This window comes from Scyliorhinus torazame, chromosome 18 (genome assembly GCF_047496885.1).
Source record: "Scyliorhinus torazame isolate Kashiwa2021f chromosome 18, sScyTor2.1, whole genome shotgun sequence".
Taxonomy (NCBI): domain Eukaryota; kingdom Metazoa; phylum Chordata; class Chondrichthyes; order Carcharhiniformes; family Scyliorhinidae; genus Scyliorhinus; species Scyliorhinus torazame.
Window position 1 is genome coordinate 28435934 of NC_092724.1, and position 22454 is coordinate 28458387.

At 43.2% G+C, this 22454-nt stretch overlaps 2 protein-coding genes and 1 long non-coding RNA gene across 3 annotated transcripts in view; 1 reads left to right on the forward strand and 2 right to left on the reverse strand.

Annotated features, from left to right (window-relative positions):
* The window catches only part of plekhj1 (pleckstrin homology domain containing, family J member 1), a 48655-nt gene extending 44437 nt beyond the window's left edge, over window positions 1-4218 (reverse strand). The window contains exon 1 of the mRNA XM_072482464.1: window positions 3767-4218. Within this exon, the coding sequence (XP_072338565.1) occupies window positions 3767-3860 (94 nt within the window). The 5' untranslated portion in view covers window positions 3861-4218. The remainder of the gene's footprint in view (window positions 1-3766) is intronic.
* Window positions 4219-4320: 102 nt separating this feature from the next.
* On the forward strand, window positions 4321-22366 carry sf3a2 (splicing factor 3a, subunit 2). Its single transcript, XM_072482463.1, has 9 exons — window positions 4321-4458; window positions 10159-10317; window positions 10409-10480; window positions 12125-12171; window positions 14174-14283; window positions 14883-14932; window positions 16635-16775; window positions 18103-18171; window positions 21112-22366. Exons 2-9 carry the CDS (start codon window positions 10192-10194, stop codon window positions 22213-22215), a joined length of 1719 nt encoding a protein of 572 aa, XP_072338564.1. The 5' UTR covers window positions 4321-4458; window positions 10159-10191; the 3' UTR covers window positions 22216-22366.
* LOC140395082 (uncharacterized) overlaps window positions 14901-22454 on the reverse strand; it is a 44296-nt gene continuing 36742 nt past the window's right edge. The window contains exons 2-3 of the long non-coding RNA XR_011936097.1: window positions 18857-18940; window positions 14901-15316 (exon numbers count right to left, since the gene is read on the reverse strand). This is a non-coding gene — a long non-coding RNA (uncharacterized lncRNA). The remainder of the gene's footprint in view (window positions 15317-18856; window positions 18941-22454) is intronic.

The following is a 22454-nucleotide window of genomic DNA, read 5'->3' on the forward strand; positions in this document are numbered from 1 at the left end:
GGTAAGTAGTACCTTGTGGGTATGGCATAGAGGCCCCCTTAATTTGTAACTATACAGTAGGATAAAATATAAAGGAAGAGACCATGGAAACTAGTCAGCAAAGTATGATAATCATAGTTTTTTAAAATCTACACAAGACTGGAAAAAAAATATTTTTTTGTCTTCATTTACGGCATGTGGGCATCGCTGTTTAGGCCAGCATTTATTGCCCGTCCCTAGTTGCCCTTCAGAAGGAGGTGGCGAGTTGTTTTCTTGAACCATTGCAGTCCTAGAGGTGTAGGTATACCCACTGTGCTGTTAGGGAGGGAGTTCCAGGATTTTGCCGCAGCCACAGGTAAGGAGCAGGGATATATTTCCAAGTCAGCGTGGTAGGGGACACTCCAGGTGGTGGGGATCCCAGGTATCTCCTGCTCTTTTCCTTCTAAACGGTAGTGTTCGTGAGTTTGGAAGGTGTTGTCTAAGGAACTTGATGAGTTACTGCAGTGCATCTTGTAGATGGTACACATGGTTGCCACTATTAGTTGGTGGTTGAGAGTTTAAATGTTTGTGGAAGGAAGAGCAATCAGGTGGGTTGCTTCGTCCTGGATGGTGTCGACCTGGTTATCTGGATGAGGAGTTCATAAAATGTTTACGGATAGTTTCTTAGAATAGCACGTTCTGGAGTGAACCAGAGAGCAGTCTATATTAGACCTGGTATTGTGCAACAAGATTAATTGATAACCTCAGTGAAGGAATCTCATAGTGAAGGCACCCCTCGGTAGTAGCGATTATAAGAAGATTAATTCAGTTTGAGGGAGAGAAAAGTGTATCCAACACTAGAATTTTAAACTTAAATAAGGGAAATTATAAGGGCACGAAAGCAGAGCTAGCTAAAGTGAATTGGAAAACGAGGTTAAGCGATAGGTCAATAGAGACAGAGTGGCAGACATTTAAAGGGATATTTCAGAGTACAGAGAATAAATACATTCCAAGGCAAGGACCCACCATCCATGGTTTACTAAAAAAGCTAAAGATAGTAACAACACAAAGAAAAAGCAGAGAACTGCACAAAGACAGGTGCAGGTCAGAAGATTGGATAGAATATAAAGAACAGCAAAAAATGACAGATTAATAAGGAAGGAAAAATGGAGTACCAGAGAAAGCTAGCCAGAAAAATAATGACGATGATTTTCTATAGATACTTAAATAAGAACAGAGTTAACAAAGTGAGCATTAGTCCTCTTGAAAGTGAGTCTGGGAATTAATAATGGGAAATGAGATGGCAAATGAATTGAGCTGATATTTTACATCGATCTTCACTGTAGAGGATACAAGTAATATCCCAGAAATAGCTGTAAATCAGGAGTTGGGAGAGAGGAACTCACATAAATTACAATCACCAGTGAAGCAAATTGGAGCTGTGGGTTGACAAATCCCCAGTTTCTGATGGACCTCATCCTGGGTCTTAAAAGTGGCAAGGGAGAAAATTGATGTGTTGGTTTCAATTTTCCAAATTTCCCTAGATTCTGGAAAGGTTCCATTAGATTGGAAACTAGTAAATCTAACTGCTCTGTTCAAAAAGGGAGGGAGACAGAATGAAGAAAATTACAGGCCAGTTAGCTTAACATCCCTCATTGGAAAATGTTAAAAGCTATTATTAAAGATGTTATAGCAGGGCACTTGGAATAATTCATGGCAATCAGGCAGAATCAACATGGGTTTTGTGAAAGGGAAATTATGTTTGATCAATTTATTGGAGTTCTTTGAAGGAGTCATGTGCTGTCAGATTTACAGAAGTCATTTGATAAGATGCTACTTCAAAGGTTATTGCAGAAAATAAAAGCTCATGGTGTAAGGGGTAACATATTGACATGGATAGAAGATTGGCTAGCTAACAGGAAACAGTAGGTATAAATGTGTCAGTTTCTGGTTGGCACAATGTAACAAGCGGTGTACCGCAGGCAGCAGTGCTGGAGCATCAACCTTTTACAATTTATATAAATGATGTGGATGAAGGGACTGAGGGTATGGTTGCTAAATTTGCTGATGACATAAAGATAGGTAGAAATGTTGTGAAGAGGAGATAAGGAGGCTACAAAGGGACATAGATAGGTTAGGTGAGTGGACAAAACATCCGATAAATGGAGCATAATGTGGGAAAATGTAAAAGAGTCAATTTGCAGGAAGAATGTTAGGATCCCTGACAAGAACCCAACTATTTGTAAAGCAGAAGAAATGTTACTGCACACAGGGGTAATAACACTGACCCATAGGTATCCTTATATTAGAACAAACTTTAATTTAAAACACGGAATTAACCTTATTAACTAAATATTGGCTTTAAAGTTAACAGTTCCAACAGCTCTTAAGTAAAAGAGAAAACCTTAACTTACTTCCTAAACCTGCCACTATATTCCAATTAAGCAAACCAAAATATTTCAAATATCACTCATGGATCAAACAACCAGGTTTCTACTGGCCTTTCTTTGTGCAGAATCTTTGGAGAGATCACCTTTCGGGACCAAATTGAAACACCTCAATTCAGATGAAAGTTCCAGGACCAACTGCCTTTTCAGACAGACCTGACTCCTCCCATTAACTACATCACCTGTACCCAAAGCATACAGCATTCTTTTGATTCTTCTTACAATATGCCCCTTGACTTGTTTAGCCAGGACCAAACACAATACCCTTCATATATAAACAATATTCTATTAGCTAGCTATCTGTAAACAAGTAAATGGTTCTCAAGATTTATTAGCAGAACACTTTGCTTCAGTTACAACCCCTTATTCAAAGCTCTAGCAGTCATACCACCTGTATGCATCTTAACCCAGCTCTTAATAATATTACTGCAAAAATGTAAAATATGTTCAAACACTTTAGCTCATGTAATGTCCTGGTGAATCTCGTCTGCAACCTTTCTCATACAATCACATTCTTCCTATAGTATTGGGTGATCAGAACTGCATACATTTCAACTGTGGCCTAACAAGTGTCCTATACAGCTCCATCATAAGCTCCTTGCACTTGTCCTTTGTCCCCAATTACGGTTTTCAAATCCTCCATCTCTCAAACATCCTGTTAAGATGTGGAGATGCCAGCGTTGGACTGTGGAGTGCACAGCAAGACGTCTTACAACACCAGGTTAAAGTCCAATAGGTCTGTTTCGAATCAGTCACCTGATGAAGGAGCCACTTGGAAATCTAGTGATTCGAGATAAACCTGTTGGACTTTAACCTGGTGTGGTAAGACTTCTTACTATCCTCAGTTAAGTTCTTCTTAACCACCACCATCCCGAAGCTTTCGGTCACCACCTCCCTTGTCTCAACATCTGCTGTTCCTTCTTGGCGGCGGGGGACGGGGGTGGGTGTGTTATTTCTACATCAAAAGCTGGAACAACACAAGTCGCTGTGTAGAGCCACTATTTTGACATTCCAGCATTCACGGCGAATGTCTTTATTTTTACAATTAGAGCAGCAAGCTGGTTAAAAAGAGAACAGCTAACTATAGCTGGGATGAAAGACGGGACCGGCCCAGGAGCTCCCTCTGCCCGCCAGGGACCGGGGGGGACCGCCGGCGGAGGCTGCACCCGGCCCAGGATGTCCCTCTGCCCCTGGTGGCTGATGCCAATTCTTGCACATTACACTCACCCATCAAGAGGCACCGGTCCCACTATACCACCCAGGGGGTGATTCTGCTTCCACCCCCGTTACCCCAGCGGGAATCCCTTCATCAGCCTCCCCGAGGAGATAGTTGGAGGGGGGAAACGCACTTCGAGCCTTACCGTCGTTGCGCTTCGGGCCCTTCATGGTGAGCTCGGCCGCTTTCTCGGCCGGTTGCTTGGAGAGACACAGCAGCTCTTTCTCATTGTATCGCATAGCAGCCGGTTAGAGAGCCCGGGGCCTCCCGCCCCGGATCACAGCCCAACTCCTTCTCTCTCCCTCCAAGCGGCTCTTTCCCTCAGACTCCACCCTGAGCCAGCTGCCCCGGGCCGACCGCTAAGATTTCTGCAGCTGGAGGCCTCGCGCCAGCTGTACCGGTCGTCGTTAATGTCAACGTTAAATCCGGGTCCGGGGCCACACTGAACGGTGAGGGGAAAGCCGGATACCCACCCCCGAAGGACCTGGTGTTTGTACTAGCAGTGAATACCGGCGGTCAGCTGCCGGGGTGGCTTCCCGCCACACCGAGTGACAGAGATGAGGAGAGCTGCCCCTCACACCGACATTCCTCGACCCCAGACTTCCCTGTCCGCCCGCTTGCCGCTCTCAATAAAGTTATTGAGGCGGCCGCACTTCCGGCGAGCCCACCTCCGGCTGCCGGTTCGCTTTCGCCCTGGCTTGTCCGCTGGTGCGGCTGTTAATAAAGTTATTGAAAAGATCCGCTTCCGGTGCGCCGACGTTCTTCCGGTTTGACAAGGCCGCACGTCGCGGGGCCGCTGTTGGTTCTCGGTGGCTGCGGCTCTGTGGCCGGAGATTGGTGAGTCACGGTCGGGTCGGGTACGATGGGACGGTGGCGGCTCCGGGCCACTGTCGGTCGTGAAGCTGCCTGAGGCCTGGTGGTGGTCCGGGGGTGGCCTTGGTTTTTACCCGATTGAAAAGTTGCAGCTCCAGTGAGAGGGAGTTTAACGAGGAAAATGCCTATTTTGGCAGATGCTGGGCCTAGGAAGGATGTAAATGCGCTGGAAGCTGTTCAGGGAAGGTTTACCAGACTGAAACGAAAACAGAAAATGCTGGACAATCTCCAGTCTGACAGCAGCTGTGGAGAGAGGAGGGAGCTGACGTTTCGAGTCTGGATGACCCTTTGATTGGGTGGGGGGGGGAATTGTCTTATGAGGAAAGGTTGGAATGGCTCGGCTTCTATTCGATGGAGTTTAGAAGAGTAAGAAGCAACTTGATTGAAGCATGCAAGATCCTGAGGGGTCTTGACAGGGAGGATGTGGAGAGGTTGTTTCCTCCAGTGGGAGAATCTAGAACAAGGGGGTCACCCGTCTAAAACAGAGGGGAGGCAGAATCTTTTCTCTGATGTTCATGAGGCTTTGGAATTCTCTTCCTGAAAAGAATATTTTAAAGGTAGAAGTGGATAGATTCTTGGTGAGCCTGGGGATGATAAGTTATCGGGGGATAGACAGGATGCATATTTGAGGTTACTATCAGATGAGCCACTATCTTATTGAATGGTGGAACAGGTTCGAGGGGCCGATAGCCTACTTCTTGTTCATATGTTCATCAAGTAGCTGAAATGTTGGGCGCAATCCAACGTCCACAGTGCCGGAAAAGCAGCTCGCCGTGGTGGTTGAAAGCCAGGAGACTCCGCTCCCAGGATCTACCCAACTCGCAATGTCTTGTGAGTTGCTGGACTGAATCCCGCCCACAATGGGCGGAATCATTTTTTAGCAAATCTGCATATTACAGCGAGGCAGTAAACCTCACTCTAATGTGCAGATTCCTGAGGTAACTGACGTTTTGGGATTCAACCCCTTTGCCTCAGAGACATCTGGCGAGCATCATTCAGCATTGGTCCCCATAAATGGAGACCAGATGGAACGGCACAAAAGGGGGTTCGTGGGCCCCCTGCTGCATGTCCTTTGGGCATGGTGGTGCCCTGGCACTGCTGGTGCCAGCCTGGCAGTGCAACCTGGGGATTGTTTCAGGGACCTTGGAGATTGTGACACCATTTTAAAATGGGATATTCCGGTGAGTGGAGCTCCCCACTGTGCAAAACGGGCTATTAGTGGCCTCAGCTGTTCAGGCCCCTTATTCAACGCAAGTTGCATTGAATAGCCATGTGTTTCGCGGCACTGCGAGTGCCGGAAACATGCTGCTAAATATGCATGCTCCCCTCGCTAGGGGACTTTGTTCCTTTTTGGGAGAATCGCGCCTGTTGTTTTCTCCCTGGCTGGGAAAACTAGAACACTGGGGCTCAGTCGCTGGGTAAGGGATTGATCATTTAACACTGAGATCAGGAGAGTTTTTCTCAAGTGTTTTGAATCTTTGGGATTTTCCACGCCAGAGGATTGTAGACGGTGCATTGTTTTTAATATATTCAGGGCTGAGATTGTTGAATTGTGGTCTCTCGTGGAATCAGTGGATATGGGGGAATAGGTGAGAAAGGTCTAAAGAACAGCAGTGCTTTTATAGGATATTGTTAAAATATATATATTTGTACTTCCGAACAGACTTTCCTGGAGAGACAGTTTCCTGTATTTGTGGCTATTCAGCTCTTGGTACATTTCATCACCCTTCAGGATTGCCTCTACTCTATTTTCCAGCTTCATGACATGTGCTTCCCTAGATCAATATCCAGCGTAATTATTTCTCGTTTTGTCCTGTACCATGTGTGAGTTCTCCAAAGTTTAGCCTTCTACCCTATTTTCCAAATATACACGTCCCATCAGCAATATCATGAGCTGGTTTAGCATAGTGTGCTAAACAGCTGGCTTGTAAAGCAGAACAAGGCCAGCAGCGTGGTTTCAATTCCCATACCAGCCTCCCTGAACAGGTGCTGGAATGTGGCGACTAGGGGCTTTTCACAGTAACTTCATTGAAGCCTACTTGTGACAATAAGCGATTTTCATTTTCATTTCATTTTTCAACATCAAACCATAGACGGTCGTATAGTCTATATAATCATGCAAACGATGCTGAGCACTTGCTTCCGTGTCATTTTCCATGATCCTGTTTATCTGATGTGTATGAGCCAGAATTTCCTTGGGGATGAGTTTTTTGAATGTTTTGAGCCTTTGCTTATACACTTCGCACTGGTTCCAACTCCCTCTTCAATTGCTCACTAAGGCTTCACTATAAGCAACCTTCATTTGCTGCTTGGCTCAGCTGGGAATTTGGTGTCCTCAGTTTGAGTCAGATGGTGGAACTTGTCTCTAAGTCGGAAGGTTTTGAATTTAAGCTCACTTCCGTACCTGAGCACATATTCTATGTCAATATTTAAGCGTATTGAACGACTGCTGCATTATCAGAGAATTCATCCTTTGGATGAAATATTAACCTAGCACCTGTTCAGCAACAACTACAGCTTCACATTTAAAGTGGTTACTTGTGATGCAGAACTTATTATGGCTGAAGAAAAGGGAGATGCTGTTGAAGTCATCTTGCACTTATCAGGGCCGCGTCCCCTCATCTCTCCTGATTAATACAAGATGTAAAACCTCAACAGTATGTCCTCTTTTTCAGCAATACTCAAGCTTACATTTATTGCCTTTACCAGAATGAAACATCCCACGTCACCTTGAGCATTATCAAAATATAACACTGAGCCAAAGAAACATTAGGTTATCTGCTTGGTCAAAGAGGTGGTTCTTATGTGTCCTAAAGATGGAAAGTGAAGTAGAGAGGTGCAGGGAAGCAGTTTCAGAGTTTAGGCCCTAACCAACTGAAGGCATGGCCACCAATGGTAGCCAATGGTGATTGTTGTTGTTTCTCTTCCCACACCTAGTGGTGCACATGGCCGACTTTCAACTGTTCCCATAGTGAAAATTATTTTCCTGGAGTAGCCTGTCACCAGAGGTTTCTAGCTTGAGGGGTGCCACTCCAAATCAAACATGGCTGACTAGACGTTTCTCCTGCTCCTGTCGCTTGTCATTGGCGTGTTGGAAGGATTTTGCAGGTTGATACTCAATTTGTTTGGCTGCATTATGAATGCACCTTCCTTGGCCATTAGGTGCTGGAGTGGGACTCAAACCCGGAGCTTCTGGCTCAGGCGTAGGGATGCTGCTTACGGCATGGCCAGCAGTGGTAGATCAGTTAAAATCAGGGATGGTCAAGAAGCCAGAATTAAATGTGCACCAATAACTTTAAGCGTTGTAGTGCTGAAGGAGATTACAAAGGAAGGGAGGGACAAGGCCATAGAAAGATTTTAAAACCGGGATGAAAATATTAAAATTAAGGTGTTGCTTGACTGGGTGCCAATGGTCAGTAAGAACAGGGTTAATAGATGAACAGGACTTGGTGCGAGTTCAATTCTGGGTCGCAGAGTTTTGGGTGACCTCAAGTTTGCAGAGGTAGGATGTGGGTAACAAGCTGGGAATATGCTGGAATGTTCCAGTCTAGAAGCAACACAGTTTAGGAGTAACAAAGCAAGTGAGCTGAGATGGGCCATGTTGGGGGATGTTATGAAGATGGAAGTAGGCAGTCTTAGTAATGGCATGAATATGTGTTCAGAGGCTGATCTTGAGGTCAAATTCAGGGTTCAGGTGGATTTAAAAGATCACTGTCGTTAGGAATTTTTCAACTCACTGGTAAACAGCAGACCATTTGGTCATTAATTTACAGTCGTGGCATTTTAAATTATTTTGACGAACAGAGAGCCAGCTCTGGCCAACATTTAACTAAGATAATACCCGCAATACAGATATTTTATTTGCTATTTATGGGACCATACCACATAAATATTGGCTGCTGTGTTTGCCTGTAAATCAGCTGACTTGATAAGTAGTTCATTGTAAAACACTTTGAGATCTCCTGAGGATGTGAAAGGTGTATCAATGCAGGTTCTTTCTTTTTCCCCAACTGATGCTTAGTATCTATTTTTATTAATCTATGAAGTACTTGTGCACTTTATAGAGGCAAATTAAATGAAAGTTTGATTGACCAAGCATCTATGGGACAAGAAGCAGTTGGAACAAGTAATGTTTAACATCTAGCTGGAGCAGCAGTTCATCTGGGACACTTCCGCCAAGCACACTTAACACAGTCCTCTATTTCACACTCCCCACTCCTTTTTTGGGGTATCTTCACACACTATTTTTCCCTTTGGGGAATAGTTGTGGATGAATTTCTGAGTGATTATCAGCCATTGAACCGTGTTATGAACGCTAAAGGCTCTAGCAGAGAAACGGTTGCTGATTGTTAGTAGAATTCCATACAGTGCAGAAGGAGGCCATCCGGCCCATCAAGTCTGCATCGACCCGTGAAAAAGCACTCTACCCATGTCTACTCCCCAGTCCATCCCACCTTATCCCCCTAACCACATCCCTGGACACTAAGGGCAATTTATAATGGCCAATCCACCTAACCCCCATAAAGTGTTTTTGAAGTGTTACGGAACCTTCAATTTACACTCAATAGCATGTTGGAAAAGGCCTAATTTTACAATTTGGTTATCACGGAAGCTGGGTTTTAATCTAGACCAAGCTGGCCTCTTTGTACTTTCCTGTGGAGTTTTGACTTTCATCTTAGTTTCTGATCACTACAAATGTAAGTCCATATGTGGAGCTTAAAACTGGGGTGTTGGACCTACACTGACCAGTCTAATTAGTAAAAGCTAAAAGTGAAGTAATTGTAACTACCTTGCACAAAGGGCTTCTTCAGCGTTAGAAACTGGTTGAAGATCACCAAACACATTTCACTCAGAACATTAATATTCAGCAGCTAGGCATCAGTAGCTGCACAGTTGGATTCAGATCCTAAAAATGGAAAGTTAATGTCTATCCTGCTGTAATCGTCACCTCTAAAGCATTTGCTATGAATATTTTGTTCCTGTTAATGAAGCTGAATTCTCCCAGCAGTATATACACCAGATTTAAGATAGTGTTGTTTCAGTAAGTTAATAACCTCAAGAGTCCAAATTGAAATCTTTGAAACTGCATCGAGCTCGTATTTATTTAAAAATACACAGTAAATCTCACAATCTGTCATTCCAGCTGCAGGGTAATTATATGAATACTGCACCAGGTAACCCAGCTGCACCAACTATTGTGTACTGGATAAAGGTTTCTGAATGGCCCTGGGAAAATGGTGCATTTGGTGGATATGTTAAGAGCCGTGGGGTTATGCTGCAACTGTACAGGACCCTGGTGAGACCACATTTGGAGTATTGTGTGCAGTTCTGGTCACCTCATTATAGGAAGGACGGGGAAGCATTGGAACGGGTGCAAAGGAGATTTACCACATGGAGCACACCAGAATGACAGGGAGTGGGATAGCTTGATCTTGGTTTCGGACAAGCTCGGCACAACATCGAGGGCCGAAGGGCCTGTTCTGTGCTGTACTGTTCTATGTTCTATATTGAATGTATATCAGAGTATGACCAGATCATGACATTATTATTCATAAGACGAGTATGTCTCATAAATATGTCACTTTGTGAAACAAATGATAAGTTTCTGTGTGGCAAGTAAAACATTCTGGACTAATGTGCATTTTTGTTTTTGAATTCTTTCAGATTTTGTATTGAGATACAGTTTAACAAATAACTATGGATTTTCAACATCGACCAGGAGGGAAAACAGGGAGTGGAGGGGTTGCTTCCTCTTCTGAAAGCAACCGAGATCGGAGAGAACGGCTGAGACAGCTAGCTTTGGAAACCATTGACATAAATAAGGTTAAGTTCTGATCTTTACAATCTGAATAGATCAGTTCCTTGTACTGTTGCACTCTAGTACATTGTAATTGTTTTTTTTCTAATTTTATAGGATCCCTATTTTATGAAAAACCACTTGGGTTCCTATGAGTGTAAACTTTGCTTAACGCTTCACAACAATGAGGTAAGTTATAAATACATTGGATGGTTCTGTCTTGTCATAAATGTGTAGAATGTGTACAATGAGAGGGAGTTTTATCTTGTCTTCAGATGGCGGTATGTGGCAGTAACAGATTTTTGTTTCTAATGCCAGCATCCAGGTATGTCCAAAGACATCATGAAAAAATCCGTCGAAACGTTTCTGCAACCTTTTGCTCTTCCCGTGACGCTCTTTGTGTCCTAGGATTTGGCATTTACTTTGTGTATATTAGAAAAACAAAACTGAACCCTGGACTCTTAATTTGCCAGACCAGAACTCCACCAATTGAATTACCTGATGCTCAAATACACAAGAACATTGTGAAATTACTTTTGTATGTTGCCTTTCTAGCTTTATATTTTAGTTGATCAGAAATGTTCCAGTAATGATTTTAGTTGAACAAAGCAGATCATTGGCATACCGCCCGATACCTTAAACATTCACTTCCTCCACCATGGGCGCACCGTAGCAGCAGTGTATACCATCTACAAGATGCGCTTCAGCATCGACCCAAAGCTGCTTTGACAGCAGGGTTTAAACCTGCAACCTCTACCCCCGGAAGAAAAAGGAAGCAAGTGCATGGGAACACCACCGCACCTACAAATTGGCCTCCAAGTAACACCCCATCAATACCTCGAAATATATCGGCTCGCTGTCGCTGGGTACAAATCTGGAGCTCTCTCTCTCTAACAGTGCTGTGGGTGTACCTACACCTCATGGATTGCAGTGCTACAAGAAGCTGACTAGCCACCACCACCTTCTCCAGTGCAATTGGGAATATCCTGTCCTTGCCAATGACACCCACATCCCCTGAACAATATTTTTTTTAAACACAGTCATCGTTTTCAGTAAAAGATTTAGTTACTGAATAGACCTCAAACTAGTGTTTCATTTTAGGTTAGGGTGCTATCTTTAAGCTGTTGTGATTCATTTCTCAGGTAATGTAATGGGGCATTCATCAGGTGCAACAACAATTTCTAATTTGTGTAATAGTATTTAAACTGCATGGGTTTGTAAATGTACATATTTTTTCTCTAGTGCATCGCATGCTTCTAGAATCTCCTAATTTATTTTTTGATAGTTTTGGACTGAATTTGTTTAATATCAAGATAAAAACAATGCTGATAATAGAATATATTTATGGGTGAGAGATTTAAAAGTGTTTGCATCAAGTTCTCGCAGCTATGTCCTACGTTCACCTAAATGTACAAGCGAGACACTTCTATTTGCCAGACTGATCTCAGTGAGTCTCCACATTTAATACTGATTCAGAGACAATATTATGCATGAAATTGTGATCGCTGGATATCGCATTCAAATGTACTTGATAACTTTGAGATAGAGGAGACATTGACTTATCCATCTGGGCTCAACTTAGACCTAGTATGTAAATGCAAAATCAGTTTTTTAACCTGTTGTATCATCTGAACTTCCCCTCCACACTACCAGCAGCATTTAAAAATCAGGTTTGCCCCTTGTGAAAGTGGTGAGATCTAGGGGTTATCTTTTACATTGAAACTCATTATCAACACTGACAGTCACTCAGTTAAGTTATCTATTCCTTAACTGTATTTAAAATCAGGGATTGTTGGTAGATGTTTTAATTTGATTTTGAATTTGTTTCTACAGGGGAGTTATTTGGCACACACACAAGGGAAAAAGCATCAGACTAATCTGTAAGTGTAAGATTATGTTAGATATGAAAAATATATTTTTGCAGATATTCTGTGCTCAGGCTTTTGAGTTACTTCAAAAAAGTACACAAATCATTAGAAAACCATACGACTGTACAAAATGCAGCTCAGTGAGGTTTGCTTATCTACATTGCGACCATTAACCTGCATCACACCACTTACTGCACTTGAAAGCTGTTTTAATGATGAATTGAATCTTACAGGGTTTTAAATATAAATTGTGTGTGTGGGTGGAAGAAACTTGTTTTCTTTTTGTTCTCTAATTCCCAGAAGATCCTATGAAGAAACTTTGAGAGATGTATACTAGAAAACTGGATGTTTAATACAAGTGCAGATGTCAATTAATGAAAGATTTTTGTTAGCTAGGGAAATATGGTTCTTTTCTTGCTGTTGCCTCCAGTCCCCAGCAAAGTGTCTCCATGTTATCCAGCAGCCAAAAAGATGATCTAAAAAATTAATTCTTAGACTCCTATCAGTGCTCTGATTGTGTTGGAAAATATTGGCAAAAACTGAACTCGGGCCTCCGACATTCATCCTACCTGTCAGATACTGAAACTTTTAAGTGGTAATTTGTAGTTCTAGTACAACCCTGAACAGTTGCTTCACTGGTCATTGGGAGGTCTGCTTAAGTAGCCTAGGGTGACTGTACCTTTATCGTTCCCAGAGGAACAATGCCTGGACACATCCTGTGACAACATAACTAACATCAAGAGCTTTCCATGTGAGGAATCATGTAGATGAGCCTGTAACCCAAGATACTAATGCACTGTGCCGCTGTGTTATCATCTATCACCGTAGCTGATTTATGGAAGGCGACAATGACAAATAGAGAATTTAACCTAGTACTTTGCCTGCTAGTTACTTACTGGCATGCCAGAAGCAAATAATGTACCTTTACAATCTGTTATGTAGAAGTATGTATTTATACCCTCACTAACAGCACTTTGAGTATGCCAATACCAAATGGACAGCAGAGGTTCAGGAAGGCAATTTACCATCTTAAGGGCAATTATGGATGGGCAACAAATGCTGGCCTTGCCAGTGATGCTTATGTCCCATGACACTGTGCCAGGGCACGGTAGCACAGTAGTTAGCACAGTAGCTTCACAGCTCCAGGGTTCCAGGTTCAATTCCCGGCTTGGGTCACTGTCTGTGTGGAGTGTGCACGTTCTCCCCGTGTCTGCGTGGATTTCCTCCGGGTGTTCTGGTTTCTTCCCACAGTCCAAGGATGTGCAGGTTCGGTGGATTGGCCATGCTAAATTACCCTTAGTGTCCAATAAGATTAGGTGGGATTGCTGGATTGCGGGGATAGGGTGGAGGTGTGAACATGGGTAGGGTACCCTTTAGGGCCGGTGCAGACTCGATGGGCCGAATGACCCCCTTCTGCACTGTAAATTCTATGATGCTATGAAAGCATTTTTAAAAGTTCCTTTGTTATTTGTACCATCAGTTGAGGATCCAGCTATATAATTTAGTTTCAACAGAGTAACACAGCCGAGGAAATGATCAGACATTTTTTTTTGTTGCAAGCCCTGTACCCATTAAACATAAATCATTTAGCTATTCATTGCAAGGATGCTTAAGCAGACCTCCCAATGATCATCCAATTCATGGGCACTCAAAAACTTTCTTTCTTAAAAGGCAAATCTGAGAGATCAGGTGATACACCTCCATTGGAGTATAAATATACTTCTTCCTATAATATTGAGACAGTGATGCATACTTAATCCCTAATGAGTTTCCAGTTCAGGCAGATACTCGAGGGAGAGGTGCAGATATAGGCTGAAAGTTCAGTGTGAGGGCGGGCACTTGAACCAATTACAGGATGGTAGTAAATGTGCAGTGATTGCCCACAAGTCTACAGTTTCAGGAACTGTATTAACGGTTAAGGTAATGATGGTCCCCAACCGAGCAGTGTCTGTATAGCAAGTATTGAAATTTCTAACTAAGTGATATGTCCCCCCCCCTTTTTTTTTCAACATAGGGCACGACGAGCAGCAAAAGAGGCGAAGGAAGCCCCAGCACAGCCTGCCCCAGAGAAGGTTAAAGTGGAGGTGAAAAAGTTTGTGAAAATTGGTCGGCCAGGTTACAAAGGTATTTTTCAAACCTCAAGTTGTGTCACAGTGAGCTAGTGTAGCAATTGACAAAAAATTATTACGTTTTATTGTCAGTTAATTCTAAATTATTAAGTATTTTGTTGACCATTCCACGGTGTAGGAATATGAAGTGTGAGAAATGATTTTTAGCGGTTAACACAAGTATCCGTGTGAAACATTGAAGAATAATAGAACTACAAATTACCCCTTAAAATTTAACTTGCGAGTTGGAGACATGGGAAAGCAAACCTGACTGACTCACTCCATTTAAATTATGCTTCCTGCTGGTTAATTGAGGCTAGAGGAAGGTATTTACTGAGCAATTGCTATTTTCGCTACCTCCAAAACTGCACAAACTCGCAGTATTCGGTTTGTAAATCTCATTACATGTGGTAAATTCAGAAATGTGAAACCCATCACCAATATCTAGCGCTTTATCCAACAAGACACAATAATTCAAGTTCATGGAAAAGGTTACAATGGAAGTTGTCTGACTGCTAATCCCAGAAAGTAGAGACGAGACTAGCTGTGCTCTGCTTTAGAGGAGGATTTTATTGCCAATAAACTGCATCAAGCTTTTCACCATTCTTTTTGTAGTGACCAAACAGAGGGACGCAGAAGTGGGGCAACAAAGTCTTCTTTTTCAGGTAATATACAGTTGTACTCTGCATGTTGATTATAATGGACTTCATTCTGAATTATTTTTCCTTTCAGTCCATTTTCTACCCTCCATCTCCAATGCATTTATGCCTGGGTGGAGTACAGTACAATAGACACTGATTGTCCTTTGTCTGGTGCCTTGTGTATGTGCCATTATTTATATATCAACTGTCTAGTCGACCTAGTAGGCCACCACAAGCATCCCCAGTCTTGTCCACTTGTTTTCAGCGTGACTGAGTACTGATGTGAAGCAGAAATCCTCCCTCGAGCTCCAAGTCAGTTGTACCACTGTCCAGCAAATACCAGCTTACTCAGTGAATTGAACAGCGCTCCAATTCTGTATGACTCAGTTAACTTGCTCTCTTGTTCATCTATAAAACACACAGATTGAAACATTTAGTTCATTTGTGCTTAATAAACCAGCCGTTGTGTTCTGAATTTTATTTTGGTATTAAAATGCCCATTGCGCAAAGCATTTGGGCAACTTTCTACATTTGGGGTTTTCAATACTAGATATTTTCTTGGGTTCCGCATTACAGCCACTCCTTGGTTTCTCTGTGAAGCAGCTTCTGTCCTCCCATTTCTCAGTAAATTTAATAAAACTCGGGTGTCAAATAGGGAACCTTTGTCACTGTACTCCGGATTACTGGAATATGTGATAAGCCGCCAAGTGATTTCCTTGTTTTCGGTAGGTAGAAGATGTACACTTTCGGAGTGTGGCTCCAGCAGTAAAGCATTAGACACATTTATTCAGCAATAAACAGGTAATTGAACGGTGCTTAAAAAAAACAGTACTTTTGCAGTTATGATAAACTTTACTCATCTGCTCTGTCAAAAGCAGCTTCTCCTGTATTGACTCTTGAAACTAGCTGCTAAGATGGAGACCTCTGACCTGCCATGTACCCCTGATATTTCCAGATTCACACTTTTTGTTGCATTGTCACCCAATGTGTCCTTCCAAATTTCTTTGATGCTTACATAGAATCATAGAATTTACAGTGCAGAAGGAGGCCATTCGGCCCATCGAGTTTGCACATGCCCTTGGAAAGAGCACCCTACCTAAGTCCACACCTCTACCCTATCCCAGTAACCCCACCCAACCTTTAAGGTCAATTTAGCATGGCCAATCAACCTAACCTGCGCATCTTTGGACTGTGGGAGGAAACCGGAGCACCCGGAGGAAACCCACGCAGACACGGGGACTCGACACAGAGAACGTGCAAACTCCGCACATCAAAGCAAAAATATTTTAATTTCTTGGCTACCTCAGGCTCAGGCCCACAGCATGCTCGGTAGTGAATGTAATGGGAAGACACACTGATGAATGCTAAACATTTGAATGGTCTGATCCAGGCACCCACACAGCGGTAGCAGTTGATCCCCACACTTTTAGTATGTGCATTCTCTGTAGCCTACAAAAGTAGCTAACAGCAACCCATTTTAACCTTTTGCCTGCTATGACTGATAAGGAAGAATTCAATAAATAAATCATTTATGTACCAAAATGATATCCTCCCCACCCCAACACCTGTTGGTGGGTTACTGATGCTAATCTTAAACACATACCTGGTTAAGTAGCAAATGTTATTTTTCAAAATATACATGGTAGTTTATGCTAGCTTATATATTATCTATTGTTTTAATAGTTCACAAGGGTTACTTTAAAAAAAAATCTATTTTATCTTTTAGATCGATTATCCTGAAATTGCAGAAAGTGTAATCCCACGGCATCGGTTCATGTCTGCATATGAACAGCGAATTGAACCACCCGATAGACGTTGGCAGTATCTGTTGTTTGCGGCAGAGCCTTACGAAACCATTTCTTTTAAGGTATTGCACTCTCATGGACTGGTGGACAGCCTGGAGCGATAAATTAATTTGTTTGCTGTGAGAGGTGAAATAGCTTTCCACACGCACAAGTAATTTACCAAAATTGCATGCTAATACTGATAATTCAAAGTTGTTTTCTCACACTGAAGACTGCATTATTTAATAATTTGATGAAATTTAATAACACACAAATTCAAAATTTGGGACTTAAATGACATAATTGTTAAATTTTTACTTGCCTGTGGACCAAGAAGAGTAGACTATAGTTCCAATAATTCACATTTCCCGTCAAGGACCGAGTTCAGTAAAGATAATGTGAAAAAAAAAGTTTGTACTGGTTTTAGCTCCTTACAATGATAGACTGTTGCAGATTAATAGCAGTCACTCGGATGTGCTATTATTGATACAGTTACTTTGGACTGTAAATTATGGTGATAATCATAGAGGGTCAGTCAGAAGAAAAAAACAAATGAGGGGATGTGTTTCTTGTGTTATCTATTCATAGAAGAATCATGGCCGGGATTCTCCACCGGGGTGATTCTCCGTTATGCCGGCGCTCAGGGGTTTCCCAACGGCATGGGGCTGCCTCACAATGGGAAACCCCATTGACCAGCCAGCGTAACGGAGAATCCCGTCTGCCGGTCGGGGCAGAAATGTGGCAGAATCCAGCCTCATATCCCTACAGAGCAGAAAGAGGCCATTTGGCCCATCAATTCTGCATTGGCCCACTGAAAGAGCATTCCACCCATGTCCACTTCCCTGCCCTATCCCAATATCCCCTTAACCTAACCTGCATATCTTTGGACAAAGGGGAAATTTAGCTTGGCCAATCCACCTAACCTGCACATCTTTCGACCGTGGGAGGAAACCGGAGCACCCAGAGGAAATCCACGCTGCGAAAATGCAAACCTCATCCAGTCAGTCACCCAAGGTCGGAATCGAACCCAGGTCCCTGGTGCTGTGAGGCAGCGGTGCTAACCACTGTGCCACCCGTATTGATAGGAAACTTTTACAAAGTGGAAAGAGGACGATGAGGGGAAAACAAAACAATTAACGAGTTCTGGACAGATGGGCCAGATTTTGAAATAATTCTTGAGCCAAGTCCTTGCATTTTATTTTGTTGTTGAAAAAAATGCTTTAATAAGTGCACGGTGCACTAATTAAATTTAATTTAACGTGAAGCCTTTATTAACTTGTACTCTGTCTTCTCTGTTGTGCATATTTTGTTCAGATTTTTGAAGGAAATTTATGGAGCATAGAAATATCCATCATAGATTGACTGTACTCAACAAACTTGATATCTTAACTCTTCTTTAATTGCACTTAGGTACCAAGTAGAGAAATTGATAAAGTTGAGGGGAAGTTTTGGACCCACTGGAATAGAGAAACAAAACAGGTATCCTCAAGCTTTCTTTTTCATTATAGCCCTAGATAATCAACACACATGTGCAATTTCTGTATTCCTTGATTACGATTAACCCATGTTCAGCAATGCAGCAGCGTTTTTTATGATCTCCAAATAATAAAATCCATAAAAGTACCTGCAAGAGGTCACGTGATAATACTGTGATGCCCTCCGTATCCAGGTAAAGTAATTTTAGACAAAGACGGTCTTTTGGTCCATTTCTTTCTCCCAGAATACCCAATTCTAACAACTATCTGTTAACAGCATCTAGCTGTTTCATAAGTCCTGCTCCCTGATCTTGATATATTTGGCAATCAATTCCAACTGACAATCACCCGGTAAATAAATAGCTCCTTCCCCACCAGGATCCTGCAGCACTGACTTATCTTAAGTACTGTTGTCTATCTCATTAATTATCTTGCACACTTCGGTATTATGTTTTCTCAGTCTTTGGGGCTTAAAAGCCCTGCATTATATTGTTATTCATTATAGTCAATATCTCTAATACATGGATCAGCCTATGCTGTCTTCTGAATCATTTGTACAGCCTGAATAATTCATCATTATTCCAGGGTCAAATCTCTGTAGAGTACTTCAGGTGCAGAGAGCACTGCACATCTTCAGGTATAAGTAATGGGAATTTGAACGAAACTGAGTTAGCAATGTAAATGAGCACCTTAAAATAAGCAATATGCCGTGGATGCTGGATTCTGAGACAAGATTAGAGCATGCTGGATAAACTCAAGAGGTCTGGCACCATCTGAAAGGAGAGAGAACAGAGTTAACATTTCGCATGGAGGCAATACATATATGGGATATTTTAAAAGGGGGGGGTTTAAGATCATAGAAGTATCTTAGAATCCCTACAGTACAGAAGGAGTCTGTTTGTCCTATCGAGTCTGCACCGAACCTCCAAAAGAGCATCCTCCCTAGGATTTTTTTCAACATTTTTTCAGCCGAATCCATTGCTCCTGTTCCCACCTAACCATTTTGAGCCGGAGACGGCCCTGTCAAATGCTAATGAGACCCGGGAGTTAAAATGGCGTGAGGTGGAGGAATGGGGAAATGATGGATAATTTGGGGGAGCCTAACCTATTTCTAAGTTAAAATCAATCCCATCTTCTCTGTAACCCCCACAGGTGCCACCTGGCATGCTGAGTGTTGGCAGCATTTTCTGGGGGGTGGGTTTTGTTTCAGACTTTCAGCAACAGTATTTTGTTTCTTTGCACCACCCAACTCCAACTGTTAAAAGGCATCTTGCATAACTCACAGCTAGAATATCACAAATAAAACAGCAAAACAGAATCACTGTGAGCATTAGTCAATAACACACATGCAATATTTTACTTTTTTATTCATTCATGGGACATGGACATCGCTGTCTGGGCCAGCATTTATTGCCCATCCCTGAGGACACTTAAGAGTCAACACATTTCTGTGGGTCTGGAGACATGTTTCGGCCAGACCGGGTAAGGCCGACAGATTTCCTTCGCTAAAGGATGTCAGTGAACCAGATGTTTTTTTAATGAAAAATGGACAATGGTTTCATGGTCACTATTAGACTTTTAATTCCAGATTTTTTTAAAATTGAATTCAAATTCCATCTGCATGGTGGGATTTGAACCTGGGTCTCTGGATGACTAGTCCAGCGATAATACCACTATGCACGCCACTGTCTCCCCAACTTGGAAAACAATTTTAAAAGTCCTGTGTCACCTACATATGCAGCTAAAGTGTCACAGATACTAATAATCAGCAAGATCCTACCTAGAGGATGCAGAAGGTTTCTGCTGCGGGTGCTGGCTGAACCATTGGAGCCAAGTCTCCATTTTGGCAAGACGTTAAATGTAATCTGCCACATGTCCAACCATTCCACCGATCTTTCTGTATCGTCTCCAAGGCTATCGATATTGTCTTGAAAGTCGACCATACTCTCTAAATATGTGTTAGCTGTGAATTTTGAGATTATGCCTTGCATGCCCAAGTTCTTAATACATATCAAGAAAAGCAGTGGTCCTAGTACTGGCCCCTGAGGAACACCACTGTACACATTCCTCCAGTCCAAAAAAACAGCCGTTTACCTCTATTGTCTGAATCCTGGCACTCTGCCTACTTTGTGTCTGGGCTGCCATGGAGTGGGCCAGAAAATTGCTTGCAGCTGAAATTTAAACATTTAAAGGATTGTAAACCTGGGGGCAAGAAAAGAGGGACAGCAATCCTTTCATGATTATCATGGGCACAAAGGGCATGTCAGCTCCCTGGCAATCCTACTAAGGCTCGAGAGTCAAACAGCGAAGAAGCGATGGGCAAAAATGAGGAGAAAATATAGATGCTTGAGTAGTGGAAGCAGATTCAACAGTAACTTTCAAAACAAAATTCCATAATTATTTAATGGATAAATATGCAGGGCGATGGGGAAAGTGCAGGGGAGTGAGACTCATTGGATAGCTCTACCGAACAGCTAGTACAGACAAGATGGGCCAAAAGACCACATCCTGTGCTAAATGATTCTACAATTCAGGGCAGCACAATGGTAAAGTATTGTAAGTTGAAAGTTAAAAACATAGGATGCACTTGCAGGATTGTTTTTATCAAGGCTTACATTTGTTAGCTCATGGGATATAACTGAGAAATTCAGTGAGATCAATTCCACCAGATCTCTTATCAACTTTGAGCTGCATATCTATTTACAGGAATTTTTGTTGCAATATTAAACGTTATGCCACCTTGAGGAACATCTAAGTTTCCAATACAGTGCTTGTCACTTTCATAAATTTCTATGAAAATAAGTTTAAAAGATGTTACTTTTACATTTTCAAAACTATTATGCTCACCAATTTTTTTGATCACTTTCAAAATCTATCTTCAGGATCTTTGCACAAAGTTTATATGTCAGGATAAGTTTGACCTTCTGTTTTTTTTTCCTCCTAGTTTTTCCTTCAGTTCCATTTTAAGATGGAAAAACCTGTGCAACCACAGAGCTTGCCTATTGGACCACCTGGAATAAAGAACAGACCGCCACCGCTCATGAATGGCATGCCACCAAGGGCTCCCATGCCACCAGATGCAATGCCACCTCCACGACCAGCAGGCATGCCCATGCCACCAATGCCACCAGCTGGCCCGGTGCCTCCTGGTCCACCACAGCTTCCGCCAGCTCCACAGGGTCCTCCTCCAGCTCCACAGGGTCCTCCTCCGACTCCGCAGGGGCCTCCTCCGACTCCGCAGGGGCCTCCTCCGACTCCGCAAGGACCTCCTCCAACTCCGCAGGAACCACCTCCGACTCCCCAGGGACCGCCTCCGGCTCTGCAGGGCCCTCCTCCGGCTCCGCAGGGACCTCCTCCAGCTCTGCGGGGACCACCTCCGTCCCTGCAGGGACCTCCTCCGTCCCTGCAGGGACCTCCTCCGTCCCTGCAGGGTCCTCCTCCAGCCATGCAAGGTCCTCCTCCGGCATTGCAAGGTCCTCCTCCAGCTCTGCAGGGACCTCCTCCTCCTCTGCAGGGTCCTCCTCCTCCGGCTCTGCAGGGCCCTCCTCCTCCGTCTCTGCAAGGTCCTCCTCCGTCTCTGCAGGGTCCTCCTCCTCCGTCTCTGCAGGGTCCTCCTCCTCCATCTCTGCAGGGTCCTCCTCCTCCGTCTCTGCAGGGTCCTCCTCCTCCGTCTCTGCAGGGTCCTCCTCCTCCGTCTCTGCAAGGTCCTCCTCCTCCATCTCTGCAAGGTCCTCCTCCTCCGCCTCTGCAAGGTCCACCTCTATCTCTGCAAGGTCCTCCTCCTCCGTCTCTGCAAGGTCATCCTCCTCCGTCTCTGCAGGGTCCTCCTCTGTCTCTGCAGGGTCCTCCTCTGTCTATGCAGGGTCCTCCTCTGTCTATGCAGGGTCCTCCTCCAGCTCCACAAGGCCCTCCTCCAGCTCCACAGGGTCCTCCACCTGCTCCCATTCCACCAATGATTAGGCCTCCACTGCCCAGTGATTCTGCACCATTATCTACACCACCTACGCCTCTTCCACCACCAGGTGTCCCTCCTCCTCCTACTAACTGACCTTGATCTTTTTTGTAAGAATTTTGTGTTTTGGCATAATACAACTTTTGTAGATTAGTGTTTAATTTGTTTTTTTTTGGTGGAGTCTTGTTTCTTTCAAATGTATAGTACCTTGCAGTACTTCATCTTTCATTAAAGACATTTTCAAATATTTTTAAGTGTGGGCCTCTTTTCTATCTTAACATTGCATTCTACTAGCCCAATTGTTCAAAATGTTCACCGACTGTCTCTGATCTTTA